We start from the raw sequence: 27560 nt of genomic DNA on the forward strand, positions 1-27560 counted from the left end.
TGGCTGTTTTGACATGCTCATCTAATTGCATTTTTGTTACTTTTTCCTCAGGGCATGAATAGTGTTTGTGTTTCTTTTAGGACACAGGCGCCTTTGTAATCTCAGCTGAGTATCAGATGTCCGTGTTGATGCATTAGCTGAAGAATTAGCTGAACAAACATGGTTCTTCTTTTAATCAGAGCCCGTAATAAACCCAAACACTGCTTGTTTAGAGACCTTGAGTGCTCAGAAGGAAAATGTATGACACAAAAACGCTGACATTCAATATTTTACTTAGTTCCTGAAAAGTAAGACAAGCTGTTTAAGGCGAAACAGAAGCTTTCACGGACATGCATCTTTTTGCATTTACTGGAAAACCAATTGTGCTCCCATTTTTCTCACAAGATATAGAGTCAAAGTCAAGTCAAAGTAGAAAGACACGTCTCTGGAAATACCTTCAGAACAACAAAAGGTCTTAAGCTTTGTTTTTCTTTAAATAGCTCTGAAGTCTATTGTCACTTACCGTTGGTTATTGTACAGTTGTCAGTTCAGTGTATTGGCATGCTAACATTCGTTAATTTTCTCTGAATGCAAAGACAACCAAATAACGCATGGATGAGACTTTTTCAACTCACCTGAAGTTGCTAATTTGGGCAGACGGCTCTGGGTGTCTTGCAGGTTGTTGCTACACGACGTCACAGTGGGGTCGGACAGGGAGTGACCCAAGCTGGTAGGGGCATGCAGGCGGGTTTTTGGGAGGGAAGGCACTTTCACATCAGGTTGTGAGGGATCTGGGTGAGAAGAGAGAGGCTCCCGATCGAGCTCGGAGGAGCCCACGGTCACCGCACCAGGACTGGATTCAGATTTGGGGATATGGCGACCGCTGGCCCGTGTGACTGAATCGGGAAGAGGGAAGGTGCCAATCCCACTGTCCAGAGTTCTCATCTGACAGCCTGAGCCTAGAGTGACAGGGAGAGGATTGTGATGTCTGGGAGAAGCAGGGAACAACGACAAAGGAAAAGAGAAAGGAAGGCTTGGATTCACATGCAACGGAAAGGGTTGTGTGTAAAGAGGGTATCTGTAAGATGTGGCCCAAAGGAGAAGAGAGAAAAGACAGCCTTTTATTTGATTTAGTAGTACTGAAGTGATGGAATTATTAGTATTCCTTTCCGCCTTCCTGATGCACCTTTGTCTATTAGGGTCTCATTTGAAACATTTGCAGAAACAGATTCTAATCAGATCTGACATGAGGAAGCTCCTGCTGCCAGCCATTCTGAGCAAAACACATCGTGCTACAACCCGAGGACATGTTCCTTTGATTCATCAGGGCGCATGTTGGGTCGTAATCAGCAGAAACGACAGCGAGCAGCAACAGATGGACGTCGTTTGGAAAACACAGTTTGCAGAGCCTTGACTCTGGCTGGAACAGATGGACGTCCATTCAGCTCGGCCCAGGTCCTTGTAACTGCGAACACTGATGGCCAACGGTTACATCAGCTAATCATGTGTGGGTTTTTGCTGAATTTGTTAAAGTGAAAAGGCTTGTCATGTTTTTTTTTTCTTGTTTTTGCGCTTGCTGTGGGCAAGCTTGGGTCGAACCTTATCTCATTATGTTTTATCTTCCTCTGTTGGCCTTGGAGACGATGAATCCTCGACGGCTCTGTCTCGCAAAATATTGGTATGTGAAAACTCTGGCATGTTTTGTAGAGACGGATCGATATTGACAGGCTCTGCTACTCAACTGTATAGCCTTGTCTTGCCGGGGAACCAGAGCACAAACACTGACTCGTCATGAGTATTTGCTTCAATGAATAAAAGTTGGCTCCGCGTGCTGTCAGGCTTTACAGCTGAGCTTCAAACGAGAATGTACGGAGGGTAAGAGCCGTGTTCTGAGAATTGGTTCGTTCCTATGAGCATTTACTCTTAAGCTTGAGTCAGAAGCTCGAACTATTGATCCGTTTATTTTTTTTTCTTGCATTGCCTACAAGAAAGTCTCTTGGCGTCATTAACCAAGCACTGAACTGTAATCTTCTCTGAACGTCCAAATACGGTCGATGAATTCACACATGCTGGAGTTAAACGAAGTAACTTGTTTGTGTTCTTGGTTGAAAAGCTTGACGTCAGTGTTCTTGTGTATGTGTTTTCTGATATTTTTCTGACTTCTTCTGACATACTTTGCACCTAAAAGCTGTGAAAAGGACTCATGTGTTTGCATGTGCACGTACGCTGTGTCCAATGGACAGATGGCCCATTTCGAGTAAGTCCCTTGAGGACAGTTGTTGCAAAACAGATCCAAAAAGTCAAACAAATTTAATTTTCCAACTGGCATGTTGTGAGGACGACCAGAGTACAGACATGAATGCTCATTTGTGAGTGTGAGAAATGTGGATATAGCCATAGATTACACAGCTGTATAATTGAATGCCAGGCCTCGTGGTTCAAAACACCCTTTGTAACCAAACCATAACAGTGTCCACAGTAATTCTACCCAGAGGCTGCAATGACTGGACATAATCCAGTTTTTCATGAGCTCCCTATCATTTCAGGACACCTCCTCCGGGGTTGAAAGGAGGAGGCTGGGTGTTGATACCTTTACTGTGTTAGATATAAGAAGGAAAGGAAATAGTCCTCTTTTAAACCTCTTATTGGAGAGATTTCTGTGGTGGTAAATAGATGAAAGGGCCATGAAGACGGACAGAAATTGTAAAGTCATATATCAGCACAAAATGGACTAGTATCGTATGACATCAGATCAAAGACTCGGCCACAAATCAAGCTCAGGAATGAAGCTCTTAAAAATCTCAAAATTGTTTTTCTTTTGCTTCCGTCTAAGGCTGAAGAAGTAAGTCTTCAGATCCAGCCTCAGTGAAGTAATTGCTAAATTATTGGTATTGATCAACAGTGCCAGCAAACCCTTACAGATATATTAGAGTCATTCTCTGCTTTAGGCAAGTCCAAATGTTATTTACCGTCTCTTTGTCCAAAAAGGTCCTGCCTCAAGGGAACTTCTTCTAATAAACAAAAACTGACCAGTGTGGAGAGAAACACATTCGGAACTTGAGCAATGGATTTTACTCTCGCTGCTCGCATTATAAACGGGATTTTTGGATAGAAGCTGTTCACATGATTGATGGCTTTGTCCACATTTGGGTTACATAAAAAAAAAAAAAAAAAAAAAAAAAAACAATCTGACATTAAAGCAGCACCAAGGAGCAGTGGTTGAAACCTTTCTGAAATATTTAATACAGACTGTCTGGCTGGAAGTGCTTAGATGGCAGAATATATAAAAAAGCACAGTTTTAATCCGAACAAAGAGACAATTAAGGGTTTTATTTTCAGCAGTGAGGCTGCCGCCCATCATCAGCTCATTTCCATACTCTGTTTTGGCTCGGTCAACAGTTCACTTAGCCAAGAAAAGTTCAACTCTTTTGTTGAAGCTTGAAACCAGAAAGACGAGTAAAGTAGAGATCCTGGTTCTGGGTTTATAAAGATTATTTCCACCGAAGGTCAGCCTTGCCAAAACACATCTACAATAATTATAAAGAGCACATAGTGTTTTTAAAGTTGGACCCCAACAGTGAGTACAGAAAGATCAAATCTATTACAGAGTGACCACACACACCACCACCTACAAAACAATGACGAACACACTCAGTGTGGCCACACGTTATCAAAATAAAAGTTCCTGTCAGAGGATCTCATTTCTTGCTGGCCATGGTGCTTTATTACAAGATAAGCCATTCTGACCTTTGAGATGGATCACTGAGACAATATCGCAAATATCACAGTGACAATTGAGTGACAAACTCGCTGCACTCCACTTCATGTTAACAACTGTTCCACACTCTGAACGCCGTCCCTGCGCCACGATTCACACCACAGTGTGCATTCGTCGCACTGACATAATAACAAACATCATCTCGTCTTGTTTTATGCATCTTTTTTTTTCACCTCAGTAGCTGCTCAGGCATTGTAAAATATCAGCCGGTCGCACATCAATCACCTCACTAGACTGTCAACGTGTTGTTCACCACCGCCGCTATTTCCCCGAAGTAATGGCGAGTCTGGCAGTGAGGGAGAATTAGTGGGCGAAGGGATTGAGTTGTCAATCACATCAGGAAATCACAGCTGTAAAACGTGTTAATGCTCGGTTGCACTGGTTGATTCCTGATGGTTAGTGACAGATTTTGAAAGCCTGGAGAAGAAAAAATGTGCTGGCTGAGGTAAAGACTCGCATATATGAAAGTCAGACGCTAAGAACAGATGGAGCAAGCTTTACGGCGAAGAGAAAATTTGGTAAAAAGGGACTATTCCACATCGAGTCGTGTGCTTTTCTTTTGCTGTAGGACTTATATATAAGCTTACCTATCATGTGGTCTTGACATGCTGGATCCGGCATGCGTCCCTCTTCATTTTGAGCCCTCAGGTTGATCTTCTCAGTCATTAAAAGAGTCTAGGTCAATAAAAAAAGTTTGTTGGTATAAACTGGAAAGATCGACTAAAATATACCATGTAACATAATTACCATCACATACAATTGTCAGAACGGTTTTTCTGTCAAATTCTATTTTTTAAAAGTCTCACCATGAAACTGAGACTAAAAGCCTGAGGACTACAGATTTATGGGTTTACTACTTTTACAGATGAAAGGAGAGGCTTCTGGTATCGTAAAACATTCAAAGTTTTGTCCAAAAAGAAGTAAGGCCATTGTTTTACTTTTCTGCTTTCTTTTATTTGGGTTACTTTAAAAAAAAAAGGGGGGGGGGGGGTTTAGTTTTTGGGTTGGTTAGAATGCAGGAGCTTGTAGGTCACACTGTGTTCGTCTTTTGTTGCATTTCTGTGGGGAGGAGATAGAGAGAAAGCTCGGAGGATGGTATTAAATAGCCCCTTTGTCAAATTGAGTGCCTGCGATAAGGGACGACTCCATGTTATCAAAATTCCACATCATGTGCAGTGAGACTGTCTTTTTGAAACACTCTTCCTCCATTCAGTCTGCTCTTTTTACCTTTTTTTTTAGAGCTCTTTTATGATCTTTTAAGCACTCCGCCTCCATCCTTTTTCTCTGGTCTTTTGACAGACAGATAATAAAGAGTAAATCCACAAGGTCATAATTTTAGCATTTTGCCTGCAAAGACGGAAGATATGATTTAAAGAGGAGAAAATGCTTAATTTAAGTTTGCATTCTGGCAGAGATGTGGCCTTAAAATCTCCAGCTTTGTGGAAAAGAAATACAACATCAGCTTGGAAGGATAATGAAAAAGTAGGCAATGACTTGTAGGCCGAGTAAGAATGCAGTGTGAATCAATAGCAGTCCTTTAGGGGATGTGATGCTGAAGAGGCGGCGGGGTTGTGGATTGTTTGTGAACATGTTCATGTACTGTACAAGAGTGAAAACCTGTGGGAATTTGCATGTGTTAATGTTTGTGCCAAATAGGCAGCCAAACAAGCACCGCACGACACAGGCTGCTCTTTAATAAGTCTGTGAAGTTGTGATATGGCAGAGTGTTTTCTCACTTACAGCGGTATCTGTGCAGATCTCCATATCTCCCTTCATTTCCCCGTGTTTCTTGGGCGAGGAGATCCCGGGCGGCGATGCAGCCAAAGAGTTGCCCTTCACAGCGGACCTGTGAGGATATAAGATTTGATCTGTTTTCATGTCTGTGATTCGAGTTCCTCCTTTATCAACTCGGCAGGTACAAAGTGAGCCTGCTGATAAAATGAACTGACCTGGTTTTACTCCTAACGTGTGTACAGGCACATAAATATCATCAAATGTTTAACATCCTCGACCAAATGCTTCCCCTTGAGGGATTGTTTGCATTTTCTGTTTAAAAAAAATCTATCAGTTTATATTTGACGAGGGAAATGTGTGAACTGATGAGACGGAAATGGAAAAGTTTTCCTGGCTCATAGATAATTTACCTTCTGTGTACTGCCTGTGTGTCTGAATGCTCATCCAAGAAATGCATATGCTCGCAGAATTGCAGTGACAAAGAATAGTCATAATATAAATATGGTAATGTTTAATGTCACAGAACAACCAGTCAACAAATCATTCGATCAATTCAGAGTATGTATTTTTGATGGTGAGGATGTTGTTTACCCACCTGCCAAGAAGCTCTTTCACAAACTGGTCTTTGCCAATAAAAGCAGTTGTACACTGGATCTGACTGGCAATCTGCCCCATCTGATTGTTGCAGTGGTCCATGATGGAGCTCAGCTTGTTGTTCATCTCGGAGAGATTCTGCACCTCCTGGCCCTCTTTCTGCTTCTTATCCTTTTTCTTGTCTGACTTCATTTGCTTGCCTGCGAGAACTGATCCGATCTTCAGCTCTTTCTTCTCATCTTTTCCCTTGGGGGAGTCCGCTTTCTTGCCACTCAGAGCTGGAAGTTTGCTCTTGCGAAGTCCAAACCAGTTTGCTAAAGAGGGGCCAGTTTTCTGTTTGGCCTCATTGGCAGCAACTTTCTCTTGCTCTTGACATTTCTGTAGATTCTCTTCGATTCCCATCATGACTTTTTCTTCAATAGTGCAGGCTGAGGGGCTGATTTTTTTCTCCTCCGTGTCTGGGGCTTTGTTCGGCGAGTCTGTCTGGACTTCCTTGATAAAGTCTGGCTCATTAGGGGTCATTGCTATAACCCCTGTCTCTTGTGCTTGATTTTCTGAGCTGTAGACACAAGACGACTGTGGCTGAAATTGTGGATGAGATGCAACCTTTGCTGGCTTACGAATGTTTTTCAAACCAATCTTATCAGTGAGGGGTAAGCTGCGTGCCTCTTTTTGTGAAGGTGAGTTGATCGCCTCCTCCTTCCCTGTGCCTTGCGCACCTTCACCTTTGGACCCTGGTTTAGAAGTTTTCTCAGGGAGGATGTTATGACTGTTTGACCCTGTCATGCCTCCATAGTGGCTGAGCCGAGTCCTGGGGGAATGGACAGGGCTCTCAGCTAACCCAACATTGGGCACCTCCAAGGAAGTCTGTCTCGACAAAGAGTTTCCCCTTTCACCTGAGTTTGTGATAATCTGAGTTCGGATTTTTCCTGGTCCATCTAGAGAATTGATGTTGGGTTTCTCAATGTAGTTGGTACTAAAACTCTGGCTACGAGCTTTGGCCCCATTCATACCCAAGGCTGGCTTGAGATGAGGTTTGGTTGTGATAGATATGGATCTGGAGAAAAGTAGACTTCCCCTTTTCCCATTATCGCAAGCCTCCCCCTCCTCTGGTACCACAGCAGCTTGTACTTCCTCTTCCTGTAACCTACCCTGAACTTCACATATACCCTCTGTATCGGACGTCTTGGGTGGTGGATCCAGACTGTATGGTGGTGGCAGGCTGTCATACTGGGGAACAGCAGGAACAGTCACAGTCTCCTTGGAGACTAAGTTGATATGATCTTTCTCCTGCTTGCCTGGTATAGAGGGACTAGTTTTATGGCTGGGTGGGGATTTTAAAAATGCTTTAAACCCCATTGGGATGCGAGTCTTTGAGGCCTTTTCTGTGTTTGGGGAAGTTATGATCGAACTGGGTGGACTAATGACTGCTTTACAATTTGGGGGTTCTGTTATAACTTGAGGGGAGTCCTGAAGTGATATAGGTAAACTAACTGATGTCTTCTGCACTGTGTGATGGACATTTTCTTGGGTTGGTCCTCTTTTCCCTGCAAATTGGTTCTGAAGTGAGGACCCTCTGAGGGCACTGTAGGGAGGAGGGACATTCTTTGAGCTTTTAGGTGCATTTTCAGTTTCTTGAGCACACCCTGAGTTTGCAGGAGGGAGGTAGTCTTTCGTGGTAATCCTCTTAGAAGTGCTTTTAGTGGGAGTCTGAGCCATGGAGGGGGACTTTTGAAGGTGCTGACTGGTTTTGTCGACCAGTTTCTGAGGTGCAAGTGCAGTCCCGTAGCCTGCATCCATGTCTGAACAGTCTTTATCCTTGATGGGGAGTGTACTTTGCATATTTGGTAAAAGTGAGGTCTGGTAACTTGGGGGAGGGCCCCTTACAGTGGTTGGTGTGGATTGTTGAGCCACCCATGTTTTATGTGCTTGAGGCGACCCTTCGTAATTTGGTCTGATCAGTAAGGAGGTGGTACGACCTGGGGGTGGGGGAGGAGAAGGAGACCTGAGTTTATTTTTGCTGGCTTCACAGTGTTTGTCTCTGGTTGGCTGTTCGCCACTGTCAGCATACTCCAGGTTTCTCCTTGGGAGATGTGGGGAACTGGAGGAGGAGCTCTTACTCCACTCTGCCCTGCCGGGGAGCTTGGGGTTTACGGCTTTTGGGCTCTGTATGCAGTTTCCCGGTGCCTTGATGAACCTGGACAATCTGACTGTTGGAGAAGAGGGGGATTTGTCGTGACCAGAGGGTCCTGAGTTTCCACTGGTATTTGGTTCAGTGGTCGAGCCCTTAGAGAACTTAAGTGGGGACCCTGCAGGTTTGTTACGACCAGGTATCTTTGAAGCACCAGTCTTGGTACCAGCAGACTCATTCATTGGAGGGATGGAATGGCCTTTAGTGGGTCGGCTGCTTGGTGGCTTGATTAGTTTCCTTTGAGGAGTCAGAGGCATTGGCAACCTTTCTGCACTGCCCTCCCTGCTATTGCTTGATTTACTATTCCTGATTTGATACTCGGATGGCTTCTCTGGAGATTCAAGAACTGAGTAGTTTCTTGTATTTGCAGATCTTTGTTTTGTTGGTTTGTCTTGGGGCACAAGTTGTGCATAATTGGGAACTACCTTGGTACCTTGAATGTCATTTTGACGCCCTGCACCAGGGGTAAGCTTCTGAGCACAAAGTTCAATGGGCTCTCCTTCTGCATCAAATATTGCCATTATGCTCTCTTCAGACTGAGTACACTTGGACACTTTGGGCTCTTTTAGTAGGCTGAAAGGCCTGGGCCTCCCATCAGCAGACTGAGTTCGTACCTGGTCTTTTCCTAACCACCGTTGTTTGAGCAGCTTGGCAGCATCTCTTGACAGCCTTTTGGAATCCCTCTCTGCTTTCTCCGCTGGCCGGCTAAAGGACATTCGAATGTCACTGGATTCAGACTTAGGTTCTTCTGGATCTTCAACATCAGAGAGGTGACTGGGACCTTGTGGTTTAGGAGGGTTTAAGTGTAGCTTGGATGGTTTACTAAAGGCTGATTTCCGTCCTCCTTCAGGGAGAAAACTGTTGATGAAACTCATGAGTTTCTCAGGACGCTCTTTTGAGTCATACCCAAGAGGCTGGGTCGTGACAGGACCAGCACTACCATCACAGCCACTTCCTCCTATAATGTCTTGTGTTCCCTCCCAGCTACACAAACTGTCTGAGATACTGTGTGAGAGCCTCTTACAGTAAAACCAGTTGTCCTTTGTGGGGATATTGTCTCCACGACTGGAGTGTGCCAATTCATCATCTGCATCGTCTGAATCGTAAGAGAACTTTCTGCCACTGACAGCTATACTTCGACTCACATGAGTGGGCTTGGATACCCCTTTACTGGTACTCTTGATACCTAAGGAGTAGATGCCCTCATTGGAGTTCATGCAGTCTTTGTAACCTGACTTGGAGGCCTTCGATGAAAAAGAGGCGCTCCTGTGTTTCCTCCTCTGGAGCTTTCTAAGTCCCTCGAGGATGTGGCTCTCCTTGCGCCTTGTGGGCTGCTGCTCCTCCATGGGGTCGCAGATATTACTTGGTGCCGACGAACCCAAACTCAGCCTTTTCTCCCAGGTCAGAGATGACTATAAACAAGAAATTATATCAGGATATGTTAGGAGAAAGACAGAAAAAAAGAACTCCCACTCGATTCTGTTTTGTGGCATTGTTGTCTTTATAGAGTAAGAGTTTACCATTTTCCCACTGGAGCGTCCATCATTCCAGGTATACGAGCCGCTGGAGAATTCACTGCATGCACTTGACAGGGACAACTCACTACTGCTGCAGCTGCTGCGTGGGTATACAGGCGCCGGCACTGTCAGACTCAGCTGGCTCAGACACTTAGCCACAGGGAGACCTGCCTTTCCATTCAAATGAACCTCCTAAGAGATAAATGGAGACACACAATTAAAGTGGATTTACCTGTTAAAGAAAATTATATGGATTAGCGTGGGAATCAGAGTTTGGATATTTCATTTTGAAGTTTTAGGGTAGCGTTGCATGTCTAATTAAAACTCCGCTTGGCAGACCAATTAAATAAACTGAAGTTCCTTTAATGCAAAGGCAGCATAGTTTTCAAACTAACTTAAAAAATATCAATCACATTTTCATGTGCAGTCATCTAAACACAGCAGATGCTTTTCCAATTAGCACCTCACTCCAGAGAATGTAGCAATGCAAATAAAGAACTGGAAAAGTTGAGCTGGAAACAGGAGAAAGAAGATATATTAATGTTGCAGTTTCTGTTCCATTAATCTCAGAGAGATGGTGGGGATCACCTTCCATCGTTTTTTTTAAATCGTAACGTTTAGATAACATGATGAAACATAACTCACTTTGTGGCGATTATTAGTTCTTCTCCTTCATCTCTAAATGCACACATTAGAGTTTATCAGATGGCAATCTCCTTTTCAGTCCTTAATGCATAATACATAAGATGACTAATGTAGCACAGTGTCCTATGGAGTCATTTTTACTGACAGGGAGCCTCAATCGATGGTTTTCTGGTAATCTGACAAGGATTTATTCCTCTTAGTGCCAAGTGATACTGCCAGCTCTTCCTGCTGAGGCCGAGGAGGGGTCACGACTGCAGATATTTGGGTCTGTATTTTAATATCTTGTAATGATTTCTTGAAAGGGGATGTGGTCAAGATACCTGACAATAAAAAATGCCTTGCCCTTTTGCATGTTCAACATTAAGCTTACATTGGAGGGAGATTCTGTATTCCTGGAAAGCAGGAAGGCCTTGCTCCTCTCCGGCTCCAGAAGCAAATCGGCAGCGGATAAATCCATGATCCGAGAATGGAGTTTCTGAAAGACAAAAGGACGGACAAAAAACAGTGAGTCTTGACTTCAGGGACTTTTACATATTTAAAAGAGCCTTGGTTTATGATCCGTGATTTACACAATAACAAAAATTGAGTTTTTATACCCTTACAAGTTCATCAATTTGTTGTACAACACAGAGCACAATCCAACAGTCTTATTGTAGTGTCAGATGATTCAAAAATTGATCCATTTATTTTAGTGTTATGGGGCAATTCAACAATGTTCTAAAACATAAAGTTTATGAGGTTGGATTTTTTCCATATGTGTGGATTTTAACCTTGTAGTTGCCACCAGTCTTATCTCTCGTCCGAGGCTTCAGAAGAGGACATTTGTAAATAATGTACAAGGTTTTAGGACCAACAATAACTGATCAGTGATGCGTTGTTAATTGTGTTATTAATTGCAGGTAAGAAATAAGCTTCGGAGAAGATTTAGGAATGTTCTCTGCATTCAACAATTTAAATGTGGTAACAAATCAGTGGCTGTTGGGATTAATTGATGAAAAATCTTTTTTGTTTGTGTCTTCATTTTAATGGTTGTAACGCTCCCTTTTAAACCGTTTGCTACACTTTGAGTTGCTTTTTGTTTAAATGGAGCTCCATATCTTGTCTAGGTTTTTTAAATATACAGTTGAATAAAAGAAAAATTACATCTTCTAGCATGATGAAATTTAATTAATTTTCCATTATGGAAATGCAGTAATATGAAATGAGTACAGCTCTGATTTGCTTAGACCCAGAATAAACAGAAAAAAAGTATTTGCTGAAAAGTATTTGGATTTAATCTTCAACTTCTTAAAATCAGTGCAGAATGTTGAGGTTGCAGAAAGTATGAAAGCGACCATGATATTCCCTTCATCGGCTGATTCCTACCTCTCAAAGTCATTAAGTCATTGGCTGGAAACCCCCCCCCCCCCAAAAGTGAATAAGAAATAATTGCATGAGGGAGTAAGGGATCCCTAAGATTTTCTTTGTATTCATTTGCTCGTCTGCAGTCTCTTCTGTTATTTAACACTCGTGCATGAGAGGGAAGGATACAAAACCAAATTCATTTCCACGTATTATTCTCAGAAGTTAATTAAACTGTGCTTAAATGAACTGAATCCTGAAAGATGTCGGAACAAAAACACATCTCCTGCTGAATTTCCTGCCCAGGGTGAAGCTACTGCCCACTCAGGGAGTATACGTACGTACACCCGTGTGGATTTATGTTCTGTGATATAAAATGAAACGCTTGTCTCACGCTGTGCATCTTAAAGAGGAAAATGATCACAGTGCAAGTCACCTCCAGCAAATGTAGCCAACAATGCCACAAATCTGTAATGAAAGTGAAGCTACTGAAGCTCTCTGTTGCATAAAACTCGCAGCTGAAAGTTTGCATCGACTTCTTGTGTGTTGTGAAAAAAATCTTCTGAACATTAGAGCAACGGAAAAAAAAGAGAACAGCTCCTAATGATGCCAAACCTTAACAGCTTCTTTTGTCTCCTCAGAACAAACAACCTGCATCATGTCGCCTGTGGCCAAAACATAACCATCCCACGTTTTTTTTTTTTTTTATTCACTTCAACTCCGTGCAAAACAACCAAGGGCAGAGCTTCTTCTTGTATTAGTTCGAGCTTGTGATTCCACTTTCAAAGAGACTGGCTTTCTACCTTCAGTGACTTGGTGGAAATGGTGCCATGGAAACAGATGGATGCCCACTTTCACTAAAAACTATTCTCTACTATTATTAGGATTTATATAACATCAAACTCAGAGTCGCGTTTGATTTGATTTTGAAGGAGATTAAATGATTTAGTTTAACCTTTTCAAGCTCAAAATCAGGCGATGAAAAAGTTTTCCGCTTTTCCACAATTTTTGTGTTTGAAAAAATATTGTTCTATCCACAGCTTAATCTCTGACATTTCCCTTTTATTTGTATGAGTTTTTTTGACCCAAACTCAAAGTGCCAGATGGTTTCTCGACCTACTTCTAAAGTCATGAGATTGAAATTTGTGCAGCTCCCATGCCGCATCCCTGCTGTCCACTCCGGGATGGGAGTGGCTGAGGTGTCACGGGAGGCTCTGATCTTATCGTAAGGTGCTGGATTTCACCTCCTCAGCATCCTCATCAAGGATTCAGTCAATAGTGTCGCAGGGTCACGAGCAGAGGGTTGAGATAGATGAAGGAAACGACAGATGACAAGGCTGTGGGTGCAGCTATTAGACTTTTAGAGGTTCAAGGCCAAAATCAAAGTCAAAAACATTTGTAATGTGCTCACATAGAGCATGCAGCTCTTCAGCTTCTTCTAAACCATTCGTAGACGTTATGATTTTACAGAAGCTAATGGAGAGGTTTTGTTGACTTTTTGATGATTTTGCCCTCAAGGTAATGATTTTGAACTGAACATGAAAGCAAAGGCAGTTTTCAAACTATGTAGTGCCAGGAGATTAAATATATAACCTTGCTTCCTCTAATATTCAAACGCGTATCTCATTGACAAAGTGTAAACAAAAGCTGCATGCCTACACTTATTTCATCCGACGCCTACCTGGTGGCAGCTCCACTTTCACACATTAGAAAATTGAAATATAGAAAGAATACATTTTTTCGTTGATGTATTTTCTTTGCTCGGTCAAATAGGGGTGTTAGTATTAATTGCAGTCTGTTTTGTAACCAGTAAAAATGACTTCATAGTAGCTTTAAGTTGGTGGTGAGATCATAGGCTATCTTGGAAGCTCCGATTGAGAAATGTGGATAATTGATTTTCCACGATGCTGAAAAAGTGACGTTATTTTGTTTAAATTTCCAACCTGACGGTGGTTGTGGCTGCTGCGTGTGTTTACCAAATTGCACGAGCAGTAATGAGGTCATGGCGTTCACGCTGTGTCCTTGGGGCCCCGAAGCAGCAGACGAAACACTGAGGATTTGTCCCAGTAATGGCCGACTCAATTGCCACTTTCCTGTCATATTTGATAAACGGCATAAGTGGATAGGACTGCACACCAGTTATTTTCCCTCGGCTTGTTAATAGCACTCGGTTTGGGAAAACAACTCAGATTGTTTTGGGGGGTTTTTTTTCTGAAAAGGTAGATGTCTGATATTTTTCTTCTAAAATGATACATGCCACTTTGGAAGCCAACCAATCGAGCTGGAGGCGAAGACGGTGCACAAATGTTCTAATCTGCATGAAAAGCTTTCTGGTTCTTTATCAGGGGAACTGAAGATGCCCAATGGGGAACCAAGGGAACGTTTAATTACTGATAAGCAAAAGGTCCAGAGCCAAATGGGAAATAGTACACTCTGATAGGTGATGAAGTCTCTCCATGCTCCAGGCGCATGCAGCACAGAAAAGAAATGAAATCGCTTCATAATTATTTAAATAATTTCATGAGAGATTCTGTGAGTGGGGTGTAAAAAAGTGTTTGTAGTGACGCGAGGGTTTATTTTGGTTTAAGAAGAAGGTAGTGCACTATGAAAGAAAAAAAACAGAATAAAATCAGAAGCAGCACTGGGAGATTTTTTGAATATTTAGATGGGTTAGTTTAGCATTAATTCTAAAAACCATGGTTGAAGATACAACAAATAGTAGAAACACCTTTTAAAACTTTCTGAAAAAAACGTGTTTTATCTACAATGTTTAATCTGTAAAAATAATTATTTTTGATTGTCATAAACAGTTTTATTAGGGGACAGAGCCAAGCTGGCTGTTTCCAGTCTTGTTTTTTTAGGTTAGCCAGTACATACTGTTAGCCAAACATTTTTACTATGTTTCTAGAAAAAATTGCAAAATGTGCTGTTTTTTGGAATGTTTTAAATGTTTTTCTTTTTATGAAACTCCAGTGATTCGTCCAAAGCAGAACCCCTATTTGTGTTGGTCCTGCTGAATTAATGAATTCAATAAACCACCTACAGCAGAATACAAGACAGACAGATAAAAGATATCTAAAATAATCAGTTGGATATGTCAGCTTGCTGTCATGGCGTTAATTATAGACGTTTTGAACAACTCTCCCACTCTCGGTCGAGATTATCCGGAGCAGCGTGCTAACGTCCTGATTCATTCTTACACTGAATCATCTGTTCATGGTTAAAATGTTATTATTGAGTAATGAGCCACAGAAACATTTTCTCTTTGTAATTGCGTCATCAAATGTGTCAAAATGTGGACGTAAAAAAAACACAAACATAAACGCTGATTTTGAGCGGAATCATGCCGGCAAGAGGGGGAGAAAAAGAGAAAATACAACGAGTCTCGGCCTTAATTCGCGTCTCAGACTGGATTGCACCTCTTGGTCCCTGCAGTGGTTTCATCAATATCCCCCTTCAAGCCTTTTATATTGCAGCTTCACTTGACAATGTCCTTGCCTGTCCAATAATGGTCGTTGAAGTACCTGGAACTGACGGAGAGCTATACAAAACACCCACAGCCGTATTATTTCTCTTTTTCTCCTTCTTTTAAAAAAAAAAAAATCCATTTATCTACCTCTTCTGCCTCTTCTTATTTTACCCTCACTTTTTCACTTCTCCCCGCGTGTCATCTGGGCGCCACATGCTCCTCTACTATCTCATCCCTCTCCATTTTCACCCTTATGTCCTTTACTTCGCTGCTTATCTGCTCTTGCTTGCCTCCTCTCTTCTCTTCCCTGCTCTCTTTCTCGTCTCAATGGACTGACAGCTTCTTTTCCTTCATTTCTCTTTTGGCAGCTTTATTCTTTCTTTTTTGGATGCGGTCACTTGCACAGTTATGTAAAGCCCACGTTACAAACCGGCCTTATTTTTTCTTAATTACTATATCACTGTTGACAATACGAGAAAAGCATACAATGGCAAGTTTGTCTGTCTTATCGTACAACCTAAAAATCATGCTTGAATGCACAGACGCTCACTTTTCAGTATAAGTTATTTGTTGTCAGCCTTTCAAAAAAACCTGAGAGTAAGATCTGTGGAGAAAATAAGTTCAGCCGTCACTGTCAGATGGTTCAATTTCTTTTTTTTTTGCAGCATTTGATGCCGATGAGATGCTCCATCAGGTAAATCGATATAGTACTCGTCCTGCAAACTTTTAGCAAAGTCTGAAAGCTGCATTACGAGCACAACCTTTCTGCTCTTGTATTGAAATGCTCAGGGAGAGTATTTGGGGATTTTCCCTGTTTAGGAGCTTCTATAAAAGTTCCAGGAACTCAGACGCAGCAGTAGTTTTCAAAAAAAAAAAATAATAATAATAATGCACCCAAGAACAAGTTTCTATGCATGAGTCACAAAGTAAAAATGTGTTCTTTTAAACTTTAAACAAAAAAAAAAACAGCTCCTGATGAAAGACAGAGAGGGAGAGCAACGGATCTAGAGGGATGTAAAAGTTGGTCTGCCTCTTCTTTTCTCTATTCTAAATCAAAGTATTTACAGTCTGCTTTACAGCCTTGGTCTCTCCCCGGAGCGGTTTAATAACAAATGAAAAACAACTTCAAATGCATGAGAATGAGTGGACAGCCTTGTTTACTGGAGAAGCTGCTGCTCAGTGGAGTGCATGCTGAGATTGAGCAGAAGGTTTTATAGAAGTACGGGTAAGTGAGAAGGAAATAAGTTAAATGCATGTTTATGTGTCTGTGACTTGATAATAAATAACCTTTGTAGAATCCTTCTGGCCTAGGACAAATTCAATTTCAGTCTCAGTTTTGTTTGCAAGGCACACTGTTGTTTTTGAGGTAAATTTAGAGAGACTCCTCTACAATTGCTTCATTGTTTCATTGAAGCAGCGACTAGTTTTTTTCTTCTTTGGAGCGAATAAAATTAAGACTGCAGATCACAGGTGTAAGTCATTTTCAAGCTGGCTTCACTGGCTGAAGCTGCGAATCAAAATAAGATGCACAAAGGTGCACCATCCCCTCCAACCCGAGGCTGTTGTGTGGGTGACGTACCTGGAGAAGCAGGTCAGATGCAGGTTTGATCCGCTGCTGGAACAGAACGCTCAGCGCCCGGTTCTGCTGCTCGAGGTCGAACACACGAGTTCGAAGCTTTAGACATTCCTCTCTCAGATCCTGGGAGAACAGAAAACAGAGGAAGTGTTCGGAAAATGTTTCCATGCGTATGTGAAATATGAAGTCGATATGTTAATACACAGGCAAGAAAGAGATGCGGTTCATGCATCAGCATCGGTCATATTTATTAAAAACCTTTTTTAAACCGGTTGATTGACGATGAACAACACAGTCCTTTTTCATGGAAACAAGACCCCAAACTGTTACAGATGACAGCCAGCAAGAGGTACAAGGTAATTACAGGACATCAAAACAAAATGATTGGATATTGATTTAAATTTGCTTTCACTGCCCTATGAATTTTTATATTGGGGGTCCACCTACTGGTCTTCTTTTTGTCACAGAAGAAGCAAGAAAAAAAAAAAAAAAAGGTAAAAAGTAGAAACAAACCTTTTGTGTGAGAAGCGCCTGCACGACTTGATTTGCAACCTGAAGAAGACAGAATAAACATGGCGTCATGACTGCACCTTGGCTGATTTTTTGACCCTCACAGGCCTCTGTAGCCTGTCGACTTGGTCCTACGAATGCTGCACTTCCCCAGCTAATGGACACATAAGATGATTTATCACGAGCTGAAAACAATGGTACTGTACTGTAAGTGCATGTCTTGTAGAAGCTCTCACCCGCCCTCACTCCGGACCACAGCGCCATACAGAAGCGTCTCTGATTACCGCCCATTGATTGCTCATTAATACCGTGTGAATCCACATCGGCTTTTTCTGAGTGCCCTCGCTCTCGTTTATTGAATGATGAGAACTGAGAGTAAATATGGTGAAATGAGCCGTGCTTGTGGAACCGCAGGTCGCCGCTGTAGATGAAACAAAACCCTGATTCGATGGAGAACTTATTGTTTGACTTTGACACAACTAATTAAGCTACAAATGAGCTCGACCACACGCTGGAATTTCGACAAGCAGCTGGTGGAACATAAAATGATAATCGCCTTTCCAGTGTTGCTGTGTGCAGCCTCTGTCGTCAGAACGGGACCATTACAGCCCTTCTTCCACAAAAGTCAACCACACGGGGAAAAAAAATGACAAGCAAACACAACACAGCCAGGCGAGCTGTTTTAATGAGGGCAAAGAAGCAGAAAAGAGGCTGATCTTACCCAGAATGCAACACAAGGAAACTCCAACACAGCTCTATCATGACATTCTCCCTCTCCATTTTTTATTTCTCCTTCCTCTCTCTCGCTCGTCTTTCCCGCCCTCGGGCACTTTACCATGGTCTGCTGAGCCGGTTGGTTCCAGGACAAATTGGGCAACTTGTCCCTGCTGGTCATCCCCCCCCCCCCCCCCCCCCCTTCTCTTCTGGAGTGATTCAGCCAACAGCCTGGCTGCTTTATTCCCCTCATGTGGCTCTCTAAACAGCACTTATAAAGCCCACACAAATAACCGCAGGGCACACAAGTGCAATTGTTACGTAAAAACATTGCTTCTGCAACACCAGCTCACATCAGGTTTAGGTTATTTAACAGCTCATCTTCTAAACAACATGAACTCTGCCTGCAAAGAACAACAACAACCATGCGTTTTGACTTTTAACTCTGGAAAGGAAATGGAGCACTTGTGCATGCATCAGTGTTTACGCTATAAGGTTCTGTGATTTATTCAACCAAAAACCAAAGAGAATTTGTGTCATAGATTTAAATTATTGTCAAGAGGTACACAAATCATCGAGCGTTCGTTTTTAAGTGTTCAAACATTAATCCGACATAATTTTGTCCAGATGATCATTTACGTAAGAGGTGGGATATTATGGTGTCTGCAAGTGTGAGATGAACTCATTGTTAAAATCAGCAACTCCTATGTGCATCCCTCGAGCTGTGGTTAAAGGAAATGACCTGTTGGAGGAGATCATTAAAACCTTCATCTGACACTGAACTTTACTAATTCTGCTCACACAGAGCGCAAACAAACTGGAGGAATTCCTCAAGGTGAGCAAAACATCTGTCGAGTCTTGACGACCTTGACTCGGCCTCAGAGTTGAGATGCGCACTCACCTCATCGAGACAGCGCTCGTACTGTTCCCTCTGGCTTTCGTTCTCCGAGGCCAACGCCGAGTTTCGCTCCTGCAAAACAAACGAAAACGAGCACTGAGTCAGACACCTTGATGCTGCAGGAACCTCCCCGCGACGTTGACTTACATTTGATGCAACAACAACGGAGCCACAAGCAGCAATCAAGCAAAGACGAGGCTTGCTTCGCAAAGGTCAGATGTCGACGTTAAAGCATCACGGCTGATAAAAAATGTACAAAGAGCTGCGCGGAGAAAGGTCAAGGGGATGGAAGTTGTGTTGTTGAACTTTGGGGCGGTAGCTAGCCATTTGGAGTTCAGACTCTAATAGGAATACCTCCTCCGTGCTCACACAGATGAGGCGTCGGCATATTGATCGCTTGGAGTTTCCCATTTGTCAGAGGCAGACGGGATATTATGAGCTGTCAGTCGGCCCCGTGGCCTTTAGTAGAAACTACAGATCCCATGAAGGAAACACGAGGAGTGTAATTACAACCCGAAACACTCAAATGACCCCAAACAGGAAGAAACACTGACTAATTGAAGGATGATAGCGTGGGTGTTAGTGCAAATGTAAGCACTGGAAAAGGTCATTAAAAAAAGTTTGTGTGATTTCAAGTCCCGCCTCCCCAAAATCAGAGCTGGGGCTTACATGGTTGCTTTTAGACTCCTTGAACATGAATGAAGCATAGAAGATTTGTAAGTTGCCACTCTGTTTTGTTTTTGAACTACATATCCTACAAACAAGAAGGCGGCATTTCTTCCATGAGAACGACTTTTGAGATCTGTGTGCCCAGATGCTTCATGACCCCCCTGCATTCAGGTTCACCTGCTTAGATATAAAGCATGTTAGGAAATGATGAGGACACATGGCGAATCAAAGCATCACGACTTCACGACTAAGATGACCAGCAGGCATGTGTGCATTCATTTAAAGCCCACTTCACAGTCCACGGTGTGGCCAGCCATCGTAATAACCCGTATCAGCTGAGCAGGAGAAATGAGAGCCGGGGGGGGGTTACTTAGTGTCAGCTGAGTTTATGCACGACCCCAGCTGGTGATGAATCGCCTCAGCTTGTGTCCTAGCCGCTGCGGCCGGCTGTGCATCCATCACGAGTGGAACAAAATGGCAGATAACTTTTGATAAAGCCATTTAAAAGGTAATGTTTGGGTAGTGCGATTCATCAGACAGGTTGAGTGTACTTCCTGCCAGCGCTGGAAGATAACTCACAGCTGAGGAGCAACAAGTAATTACCTGCCGCTCTGCTGTAATTAGGGGCTATTTTTTATTGGGGAAGCATTAGCGTAATTGAGCGAGGGAAAAGAATATCACACTCTTTTCACCGGTTTTTCTTTGTTTGCACTGAAAGATTGTCATATCTCTGAATGAGTGCAGCTTTATTTCTCCTTTATTGTCTTATTTCATAATTTGCTTGATTACTAAGTATGGGTTTAAGGGTTCTAGATGGTTTAAGGACGAGGCTAGACTATGTGTCAACATCTGAAAATCACAGGAAGTCTCTTAGGAAGCAGTAGGTTAGCTTGGTGGATAGATTTAATTAGGTCTGAATGCTTTAATTGCCGCGGAGATCTAAGACAATGTGTGTCCAGTGGCATCAGTACAAAAAAACAAAACAAAACAATCAGCATGGATCTGTTGCTCTCGGCTCTTGGCGGCGAGCAGCTCAAATCCCAGTGCGCCAAGAAAAGCAAACCGGAGCTGGAGTACAGCCTAAGGCCCTAGCGACTCCTCTCAGGATGACTTTGCTCTCCAAACGGAGAAGACTGGAGAGAGTTTGATGAGCTGTCATGCTTTCAGACGCAACTGAGCGGGGGACTCTTGACAACTGGCAGACAAAGCCGGCCACGAAGGAAAGAGAGAGAGGCGGCTGGAAGAGTTGTGAACGAAGCAAACAAAAGGAGAGACGAGCAGGAAAGAAGAAGGACGAAGGTGGTTACCTCCAGGGCCTTGAGACGATCCAGGAGGGGCTCGGTTTTTTCTTTGTCCTCCTCTGATTGGCTGGCATCAGGATCAGCGTTGCCAGAGTCTGGCTCCGTCGGAGACGCCTGCGGGGAGCCGTTCTCCTCGGGGCTGTCTTGCTGCTTCCGCACTTCCTCTGAGAGTTTATCCTGTCGAGCAGACAAAAGAAAGAGGTTAGAGGAGAGGTAGAAGGAGAGGGTTGGCAAGAAGAGAAAAACAGAGCAGATGGGAAGAAGGCGCTTAAAAGTGAGGTACGACCAAAGTAAGCAGCTCAAGAAATCAAAGCGAAGGAGAGAGTAGAAAAGGGAAAAGATCAGATGGGCGGATGGGACAACAGCTTTGACAACAGAGCTCCAAAACGTCCTATAATCCCTAATCATGTCTCACTCGTTTTCCATAGAGCGCCGGTGACCTTGAGGTCTCTCGTCTCGTCAGTATTACGGGGATCAAAATCTTCCCCTCTCTGCCCTCGCTGAATATCCGCCTCTCTTTCTTCCTCAGTCTCTCTGCCAGCTATCTTCTCCTCCGTCTCGGCTCTCCCGAGGTATTTTCCTTGCTGGCTTCCTTGCATCTGTGATAATTAACTATGCTAATAATGAGCTGCTAATTAGGCCGTGTCTGGCTAGCAATGATCTGCAGAGAGAAAAGGCAGCTCACTGTCATGCTCCACCTTTTTGGAGGACTGTTAAAGTATGCACTCATTCAGAACACGAAGAGAGAAAGCATCTTCTGAGCAGTGGCAGCTGATTCTTCATGGTTATATCAAAGATTTCTTTTTATTCTCCCTCTCTTTTTTTTAAGTATTCGAACATTGGATATCTTTGTGTTTTCAGGTCAAAGGAGAAATCAAGAAGTCACCTTGAGTTTGGTGAAACTATGATTGGTATTCTTTGCCTCTTTCTGTGTATTAAAGAGGGGACCAGTGGCTGTGACCAACCTTCACAGGTCAAATGTGTCTTTGATTTGATGACAGCTTAAGTAAAAAAAAAAAAGTGGCTTCATCCAATAAAAAGTTGAGATTGAGTCATTTTGAAAGAAGAGGCTCGACGATGCAGAACCCCACAAGAAAAAGATATCATACAAGAACATATTTATGAAAGACAAAAAAAAAAAGTATTGAAGGGCATTTTTATCGTTCCTGGTTTACAAACTGGCATGCAATTAGAACAGGTGTGTCATGTGGGACCCTGACCCTCAGACTGGGAACCCTTGGCGCAAACGTGGAAAAAAAGAAGAAGCTTGAATTAAAAGGACAACTTAAAATGATGAAAGCATCCTGGGTGCAGTTCAGTTCTCCAATATATTAGAAATTCCTAATTTTTCCCAGCTATTCACTTACAAATCTAAAGTATTGTGTCCTATCGCTGCAGAAAGTGGGAGTTAGGCCGACTCTGAATGACAAAGAGGTATTCAGTTGTTCTAAGGGTGATATATCACTGTGCACACACATTACATTTTTCACTCCTGGCTGACAGATTATTGTCAAACCTGAAGATATCTCAGCGCTTAATGTGCTGGACCAAGTTAGCAGTGCTAATGGATGTCTTTTATAAGTCCAAATGCAGCATAGAACAATTATCTCTCCCCTAATAGGAATTGGATATAATGTCCTTCCAGGCACTTTGTTTTCAGCCTGATCCAATCTCCTCTAAACACATATTAGCTTTTCAATCTTCCTTGATTCCATCAGACAATGGTGTTCAAGGCAATCCTTTAAAGTCATGCTTTTTTAAGTCTGCTTTTGTTTGCTTTTTGGAAGCACTGTGAAGTCAACAGCCGTCTCTGAGAGACTGCTCATCAGACGGCGTTAAAGGGTTCGCTAATAATCTCCGCAGAGAGAGAGTCTGGGGTCGGGGAAGGGAGGGGAACATGTCCCGCTCGCTGCCCTTTCAAGTTATTGAGTTCGTCTGCTGAATACACAGAATACAGCTGCAGCTGGAGCGCGGCGTAGGTACAGAGAGTGCTCGGTGATACAGCAACTGAGAAAAACATCTCTGAGTGTTCTCTCGTTGACGATAAGAGCAAAGCACATCTTCACATCGGACAATTTGGTCTGTATTAAAGTCAGGTCTAAAGACGAGGGAGAAAAGAAACATCTTCAAAATACCGTTGATTAGACTTCAATGTCGAGAGCCACGTGTACAGAAAAATAGAAAATAAAGGGGAGTTGCCCTATTTTCACAAACATACGGATTCATTTGTTATTCTGCTTCTCATATAATCCTTTTGTGGAAAAAAAGCCACAACATCATTAGCATGATTTGCATATTGACACATTCATATTGTCTTCACACTGTCTAGCCCTGTTTTTTTGATAATAAAACACCCCAGTCTAACACAGCTTTTAATCCCATGTTTCTCAATCTTCTCACACTCGGTGCACAGAAAGCCGTAAAGGAGCTGACATTTACATTTTATAGCACTCTTTTTTTGTTCTGCCCACTTTTATTTGTGCTCATAACTCAGTGACTTTCTCTGCACCAACTCCTGGCTGTTATTCACAGTGATGAAGGTGTGCAGTCATTTATAATGACGCTCTTTTTATTGCTCACTTGCTGAATTAGAGATGGCCTTTTCGTGCTGTCCCTGGAGCTCTTCATTACAGTTGTTGACTTTAAAGACAATAACATAATGGTTTGCAGCGTTATGGAAAGTTCTCATATGGTTTCCAGTGTGAAGGAAAAGTTGATATTTTTGCAGATGTAAAGAAGCATAGATGCTGGATCCATACTTTAACAAGTCTAGGAATGGTTTGAGGGAAAGTAACTTCTCTTCTTCTGTTGTAAAGGCTCCCAAACGTGGGAATGAGTAACATCACACTGCAGATAAACAGACTGAGGCGTTGCAGCGCTAACACAACACTGTGTAAACATGCTGAGTTCCAAATTGCATAGTGCGACCCCAGAGGTGACCCCGTGCTTCAGAAATGTGCAGTATTATACTTATTCTTCTGCCTCTGTGCTCAATCCCAGCAGCTATTTCTATTATGTAACAGGGTCAGCTATGAGCGTTTCACCTTGGATCAGTCTGGCTTTATTCTACAGCATGGGTGTCTGAGGGACAAGAGCACAGAATTCGATACCTGCAGAAACGCTGTTGACAAACAGCCAGTTCATAGTGTTATTAGTGAACTTTTATTGGCTCATTTATACTCTCTCTCTCTTTAAAGTTTTCATTACTTTCTCTATGAGCTTCCCTTATTGAACACAGGAAATGGAACAGACGCTCACAGGATGGTGTTTTACCTTGTAGGCCTTCATGATGTCCACTGTGTCCACGGCAGTCTGCTCCACGACGCCCTGATTCTGCAGCAGCGACCGCACCGTCTCTTCCATCCTGCGCACGAAAACACAAATCCCGCTGTTTTAATTGGGAGTTCGAGAAGCTCGATAATTCATGCTGGCATTTTCCAACACTTTCTTGAGAGAAGTCAGGTAGTATTGATGTTGGAGTTCATCAAGTTTAAAATTCTGGAGGAGAAAACCTTCACTTAAAATGCCTTGTTACTAAAAGCTGTTCCTACTCTCGACAAAAACGTCCTAAATCAGAAACCTACCAACAGCAGGCGACACAAAGATAACTCAGGTAGCATTGGGGCTATTAAGTTTGAAATTCTTCACCTTCTGCTCAACTGCTCAAGCTAGCTAAAGAAAATGGAAGTCAATGGCACTACGGGCAATTTTCCATCCTTTGCCGACTCATTGTGGTACCTCAGGTGATAAAACATAAGCTGGGGATTGGTCTGTGGAACCATGACGTTGTTTCGTAAAGACATTTAGCAAGCAGCAGTTTTAGGGGTCTAGATCTCTTGAAGGACATCATCATCCCAACCCTGGGGCCACGATCCAAACATGGCATGGTTTGGATCGCAACTGTCGAACAGAAAGTCGGAACTTACGAGCAACAGGGTTGTATTTGGTTAAATGAAATAAAAAAATGTGATTCCAAGAACTGCTTCAAAGACTTTGTAGTTTCCCCCTCAAACATAAAAAAAATGTGATCCTGGCCCAAGAAGTTGATCAATTCAGTCGGTGTTTGTTGGTTGAAAAGCTTTGTCGCAGCCCTCAGCTGTGTGTTTCTAATCTTTCCATCAGCCTTAACACACCAACACAACCACAAATGGGTCCATAAAGAAAAAGACAATGTCACTGATGGGATTCAGTGCCAGAGATACAAGATGGAGAAGTCATATTTTCTTTTGGACTGAATCCAACACTTCTGCTCATTTAACAATACAGGGAACTAGACTGAAAGTAAAAGGTCTAAACATAGTCCTCACAGACTTTTTGTGTGTGGTTTTGTAGGTGTGTGTGTGGCTGCATGTGTGTCCAATGATCACTTGAATTAAGAGCAATCACAGGAGCAAAAACCATGCCGGTGACCTTGACCTACACAGCAGGCTTTGCGCGAAACAATCCTCTGTTTTGTGCCGCTCGCGCTACAAGCTGCATGCTAAACAGTTGCTGAAGAGTGTATGTGGAAATGCTTCTGCTTATTTCCATCTGAATAGGGAACCCCAAGCTATCTGTATCCCTGGAGCTGTAAGGAGAACTATGACCTGATATGTATTCTCTTTCTGATTCTGGGGAGAGAAAAAAAAAGTACTACAGGAACCGATAGGACGATGTTGGAGATCATGGAAATGACAACAATAAAACTTGCTCAGGAGAAGCATTAGATGTAGAAAGGAAGAACCCAAAAGAAGCTTTGACAATGTGAGGTGGAAATCGTCTGAATTTCATGAAACTGACTTCATCTTCTTCTTTGACTGGTTTTATTTACACTAACGTAAAGCTGTCACATTGAACATCAAGGTAACATACAAATCAACGAAAACTTTAAATGCTTTGTTATCCAATAACTTCCTAGTTGAGGTGTTCCACTCATTAGCCTTGACTGATGAATGACAGTGGGGGGAAATGAAGGCAGACAGGGGCAGGGCCAGCAGAGGACAGTGCTCGCTGCACCATCTGTCCAGGCTGAGCCATAAAGCCGGGTGTAATCAGGCCGCTCGCTGCTGACTGAAGAGTCAAAGAACCAGCCAGGCCCGTAGAGCTGGTGGCAGATTGCTTCAGTTCCTACTTTAAATGCTGGCCTTAATCAGCACAACCTATAGAGCAAAGAGGACGTGACAGAGAAAGCTTTGGTGTACGGAGGCTCTGACACAGGGTCAAGGACTGGCTGACAGGCATGATCAGCATGGCAAGCAGGCGGTGGTTGTTGGAAAGAGGGGATTTGGGCAGTTGACCACCTACAGTTAGAGCCGTAGTGTGTATTATAATGACTGTCAGGTCACACAGCTTTTTGTTCGAACAGATAAATAGCTGGTGATCTTAACGAAAACTTAGGAGGTCATTTAACAACACCTACTGCTGGGCTGAAGGAACAATGAAGCCTCATGAATAAATAAATACAAACAGGAAGTCATTGTTGCTGCAGAAGAAAAAGTCCAACATATAATTCCAGTAAAACCAAAGTAAACTGTTTTTACTCTTTAATTTGAAAAGATTGAATTAGCAAGACATAAAATGTGACTTATCAACCTTTAGGGATCATGGATTTAGCTAGCGGCTTCTCCCAGTCTAGTGTCTCTGTAAGTTAAGCTAATTGGCGATAAATGAGGTGCACCGTTCTTTTTATCTAATTCTGCAAAAGAAAAACATGAATGAATCTGCATTATTTGCCAATAGGAAATATCTTTTGAACCAAATTAAAACTTGGTTAAATGTTCAGAAAAGTCGCATATTGACCATTTGTTAATCGTTTAGTCGATTTTTGTCAGCATTAATCAGGAACATGAGGCCAGCAGGACAATTATTATGAACATGCAGGGTGAATATCTACATGTGGGAGTTTTCGAATTAAACCTGAAATGTGGAATAGCTGAAATATCATCAGGCGAGCCAACAGATGGAGAGAAAATTATTCCAATGCTGCATGAATGAAAACATGTGCCAAATGAGTCAGGGAACCAATTTATGCAAAATGAAATAAACAATTCAAGCGTTTGCTTTTGTTGCTTTTGTGGCCAGATATACACAGCCAAACCCTCTCAACTTCCAGACAAACTTCCCAGCATGCTCAGTGTGACTGGCGAGACCTTAATGACCTTTGCATTACCAAGTGGCGGTGGCACTTTGAAGCCTCGGCCGGTTTACTTCCTCGTGTTGTGGTTTGAGGAGGAGGGAAGTGTCTGTGGTGTTTCAGCTGGTTTACAGAGGTTTGAAGAATTCTGGTTCACCAGAATGGGCCCTTTGTGTGTCTAAGTGGAGTCGAGGGGCTCTGGAAATGTTTTGTTTTTATTTCAAAGGGGAGAAATTTGGTGATTTTGATGGCAGGTGATGGAGACAGAAAGAAATTAAATTTTGGTGGTGGTGCTGGGAAACTTTTCAGGCTTAATGGAAAAGCCAATTTGAAGTCATACTTATTTTTTATTGAGCTTAAAATACACAGCTGTCACTCTATACTGTTTTCCTTATTTTCAAATATAGGCATCACAAAACCTTTAAGCGAACATCTTAAAATCAGATTTTGTAACGTAATGTCCACTACACACTCCTTCCAATCCAAATGTGATTTTGAAAACTGTGATATATTACACTCCATTGTTTGGAAT

At 42.6% G+C, this 27560-nt stretch overlaps 1 protein-coding gene across 5 annotated transcripts in view; it reads right to left on the bottom strand.

Moving 5' to 3' along the window:
- LOC306818586 (nck-associated protein 5-like) overlaps positions 1-27560 on the bottom strand; it is a 146868-nt gene that overhangs the window by 11268 nt on the left and 108040 nt on the right. For all 5 annotated transcript variants that reach the window (XM_079336238.1, XM_079336239.1, XM_079336240.1 and 2 more), the window contains 11 exons: positions 24190-24280; positions 20923-21093; positions 18950-19018; positions 17338-17376; positions 16828-16947; positions 10809-10913; positions 9797-9985; positions 6087-9688; positions 5498-5603; positions 4345-4432; positions 615-938 (listed from right to left, as the gene is read on the bottom strand). In XM_079336238.1, coding sequence (XP_079192364.1) covers positions 615-938; positions 4345-4432; positions 5498-5603; positions 6087-9688; positions 9797-9985; positions 10809-10913; positions 16828-16947; positions 17338-17376; positions 18950-19018; positions 20923-21093; positions 24190-24280 — 4904 coding nt within the window. The remainder of the gene's footprint in view (positions 1-614; positions 939-4344; positions 4433-5497; positions 5604-6086; positions 9689-9796; positions 9986-10808; positions 10914-16827; positions 16948-17337; positions 17377-18949; positions 19019-20922; positions 21094-24189; positions 24281-27560) is intronic.

Source organism: Symphodus melops, assembly GCF_947650265.1.
Source record: "Symphodus melops genome assembly, chromosome: 23".
Lineage (NCBI taxonomy): Eukaryota > Metazoa > Chordata > Actinopteri > Labriformes > Labridae > Symphodus > Symphodus melops.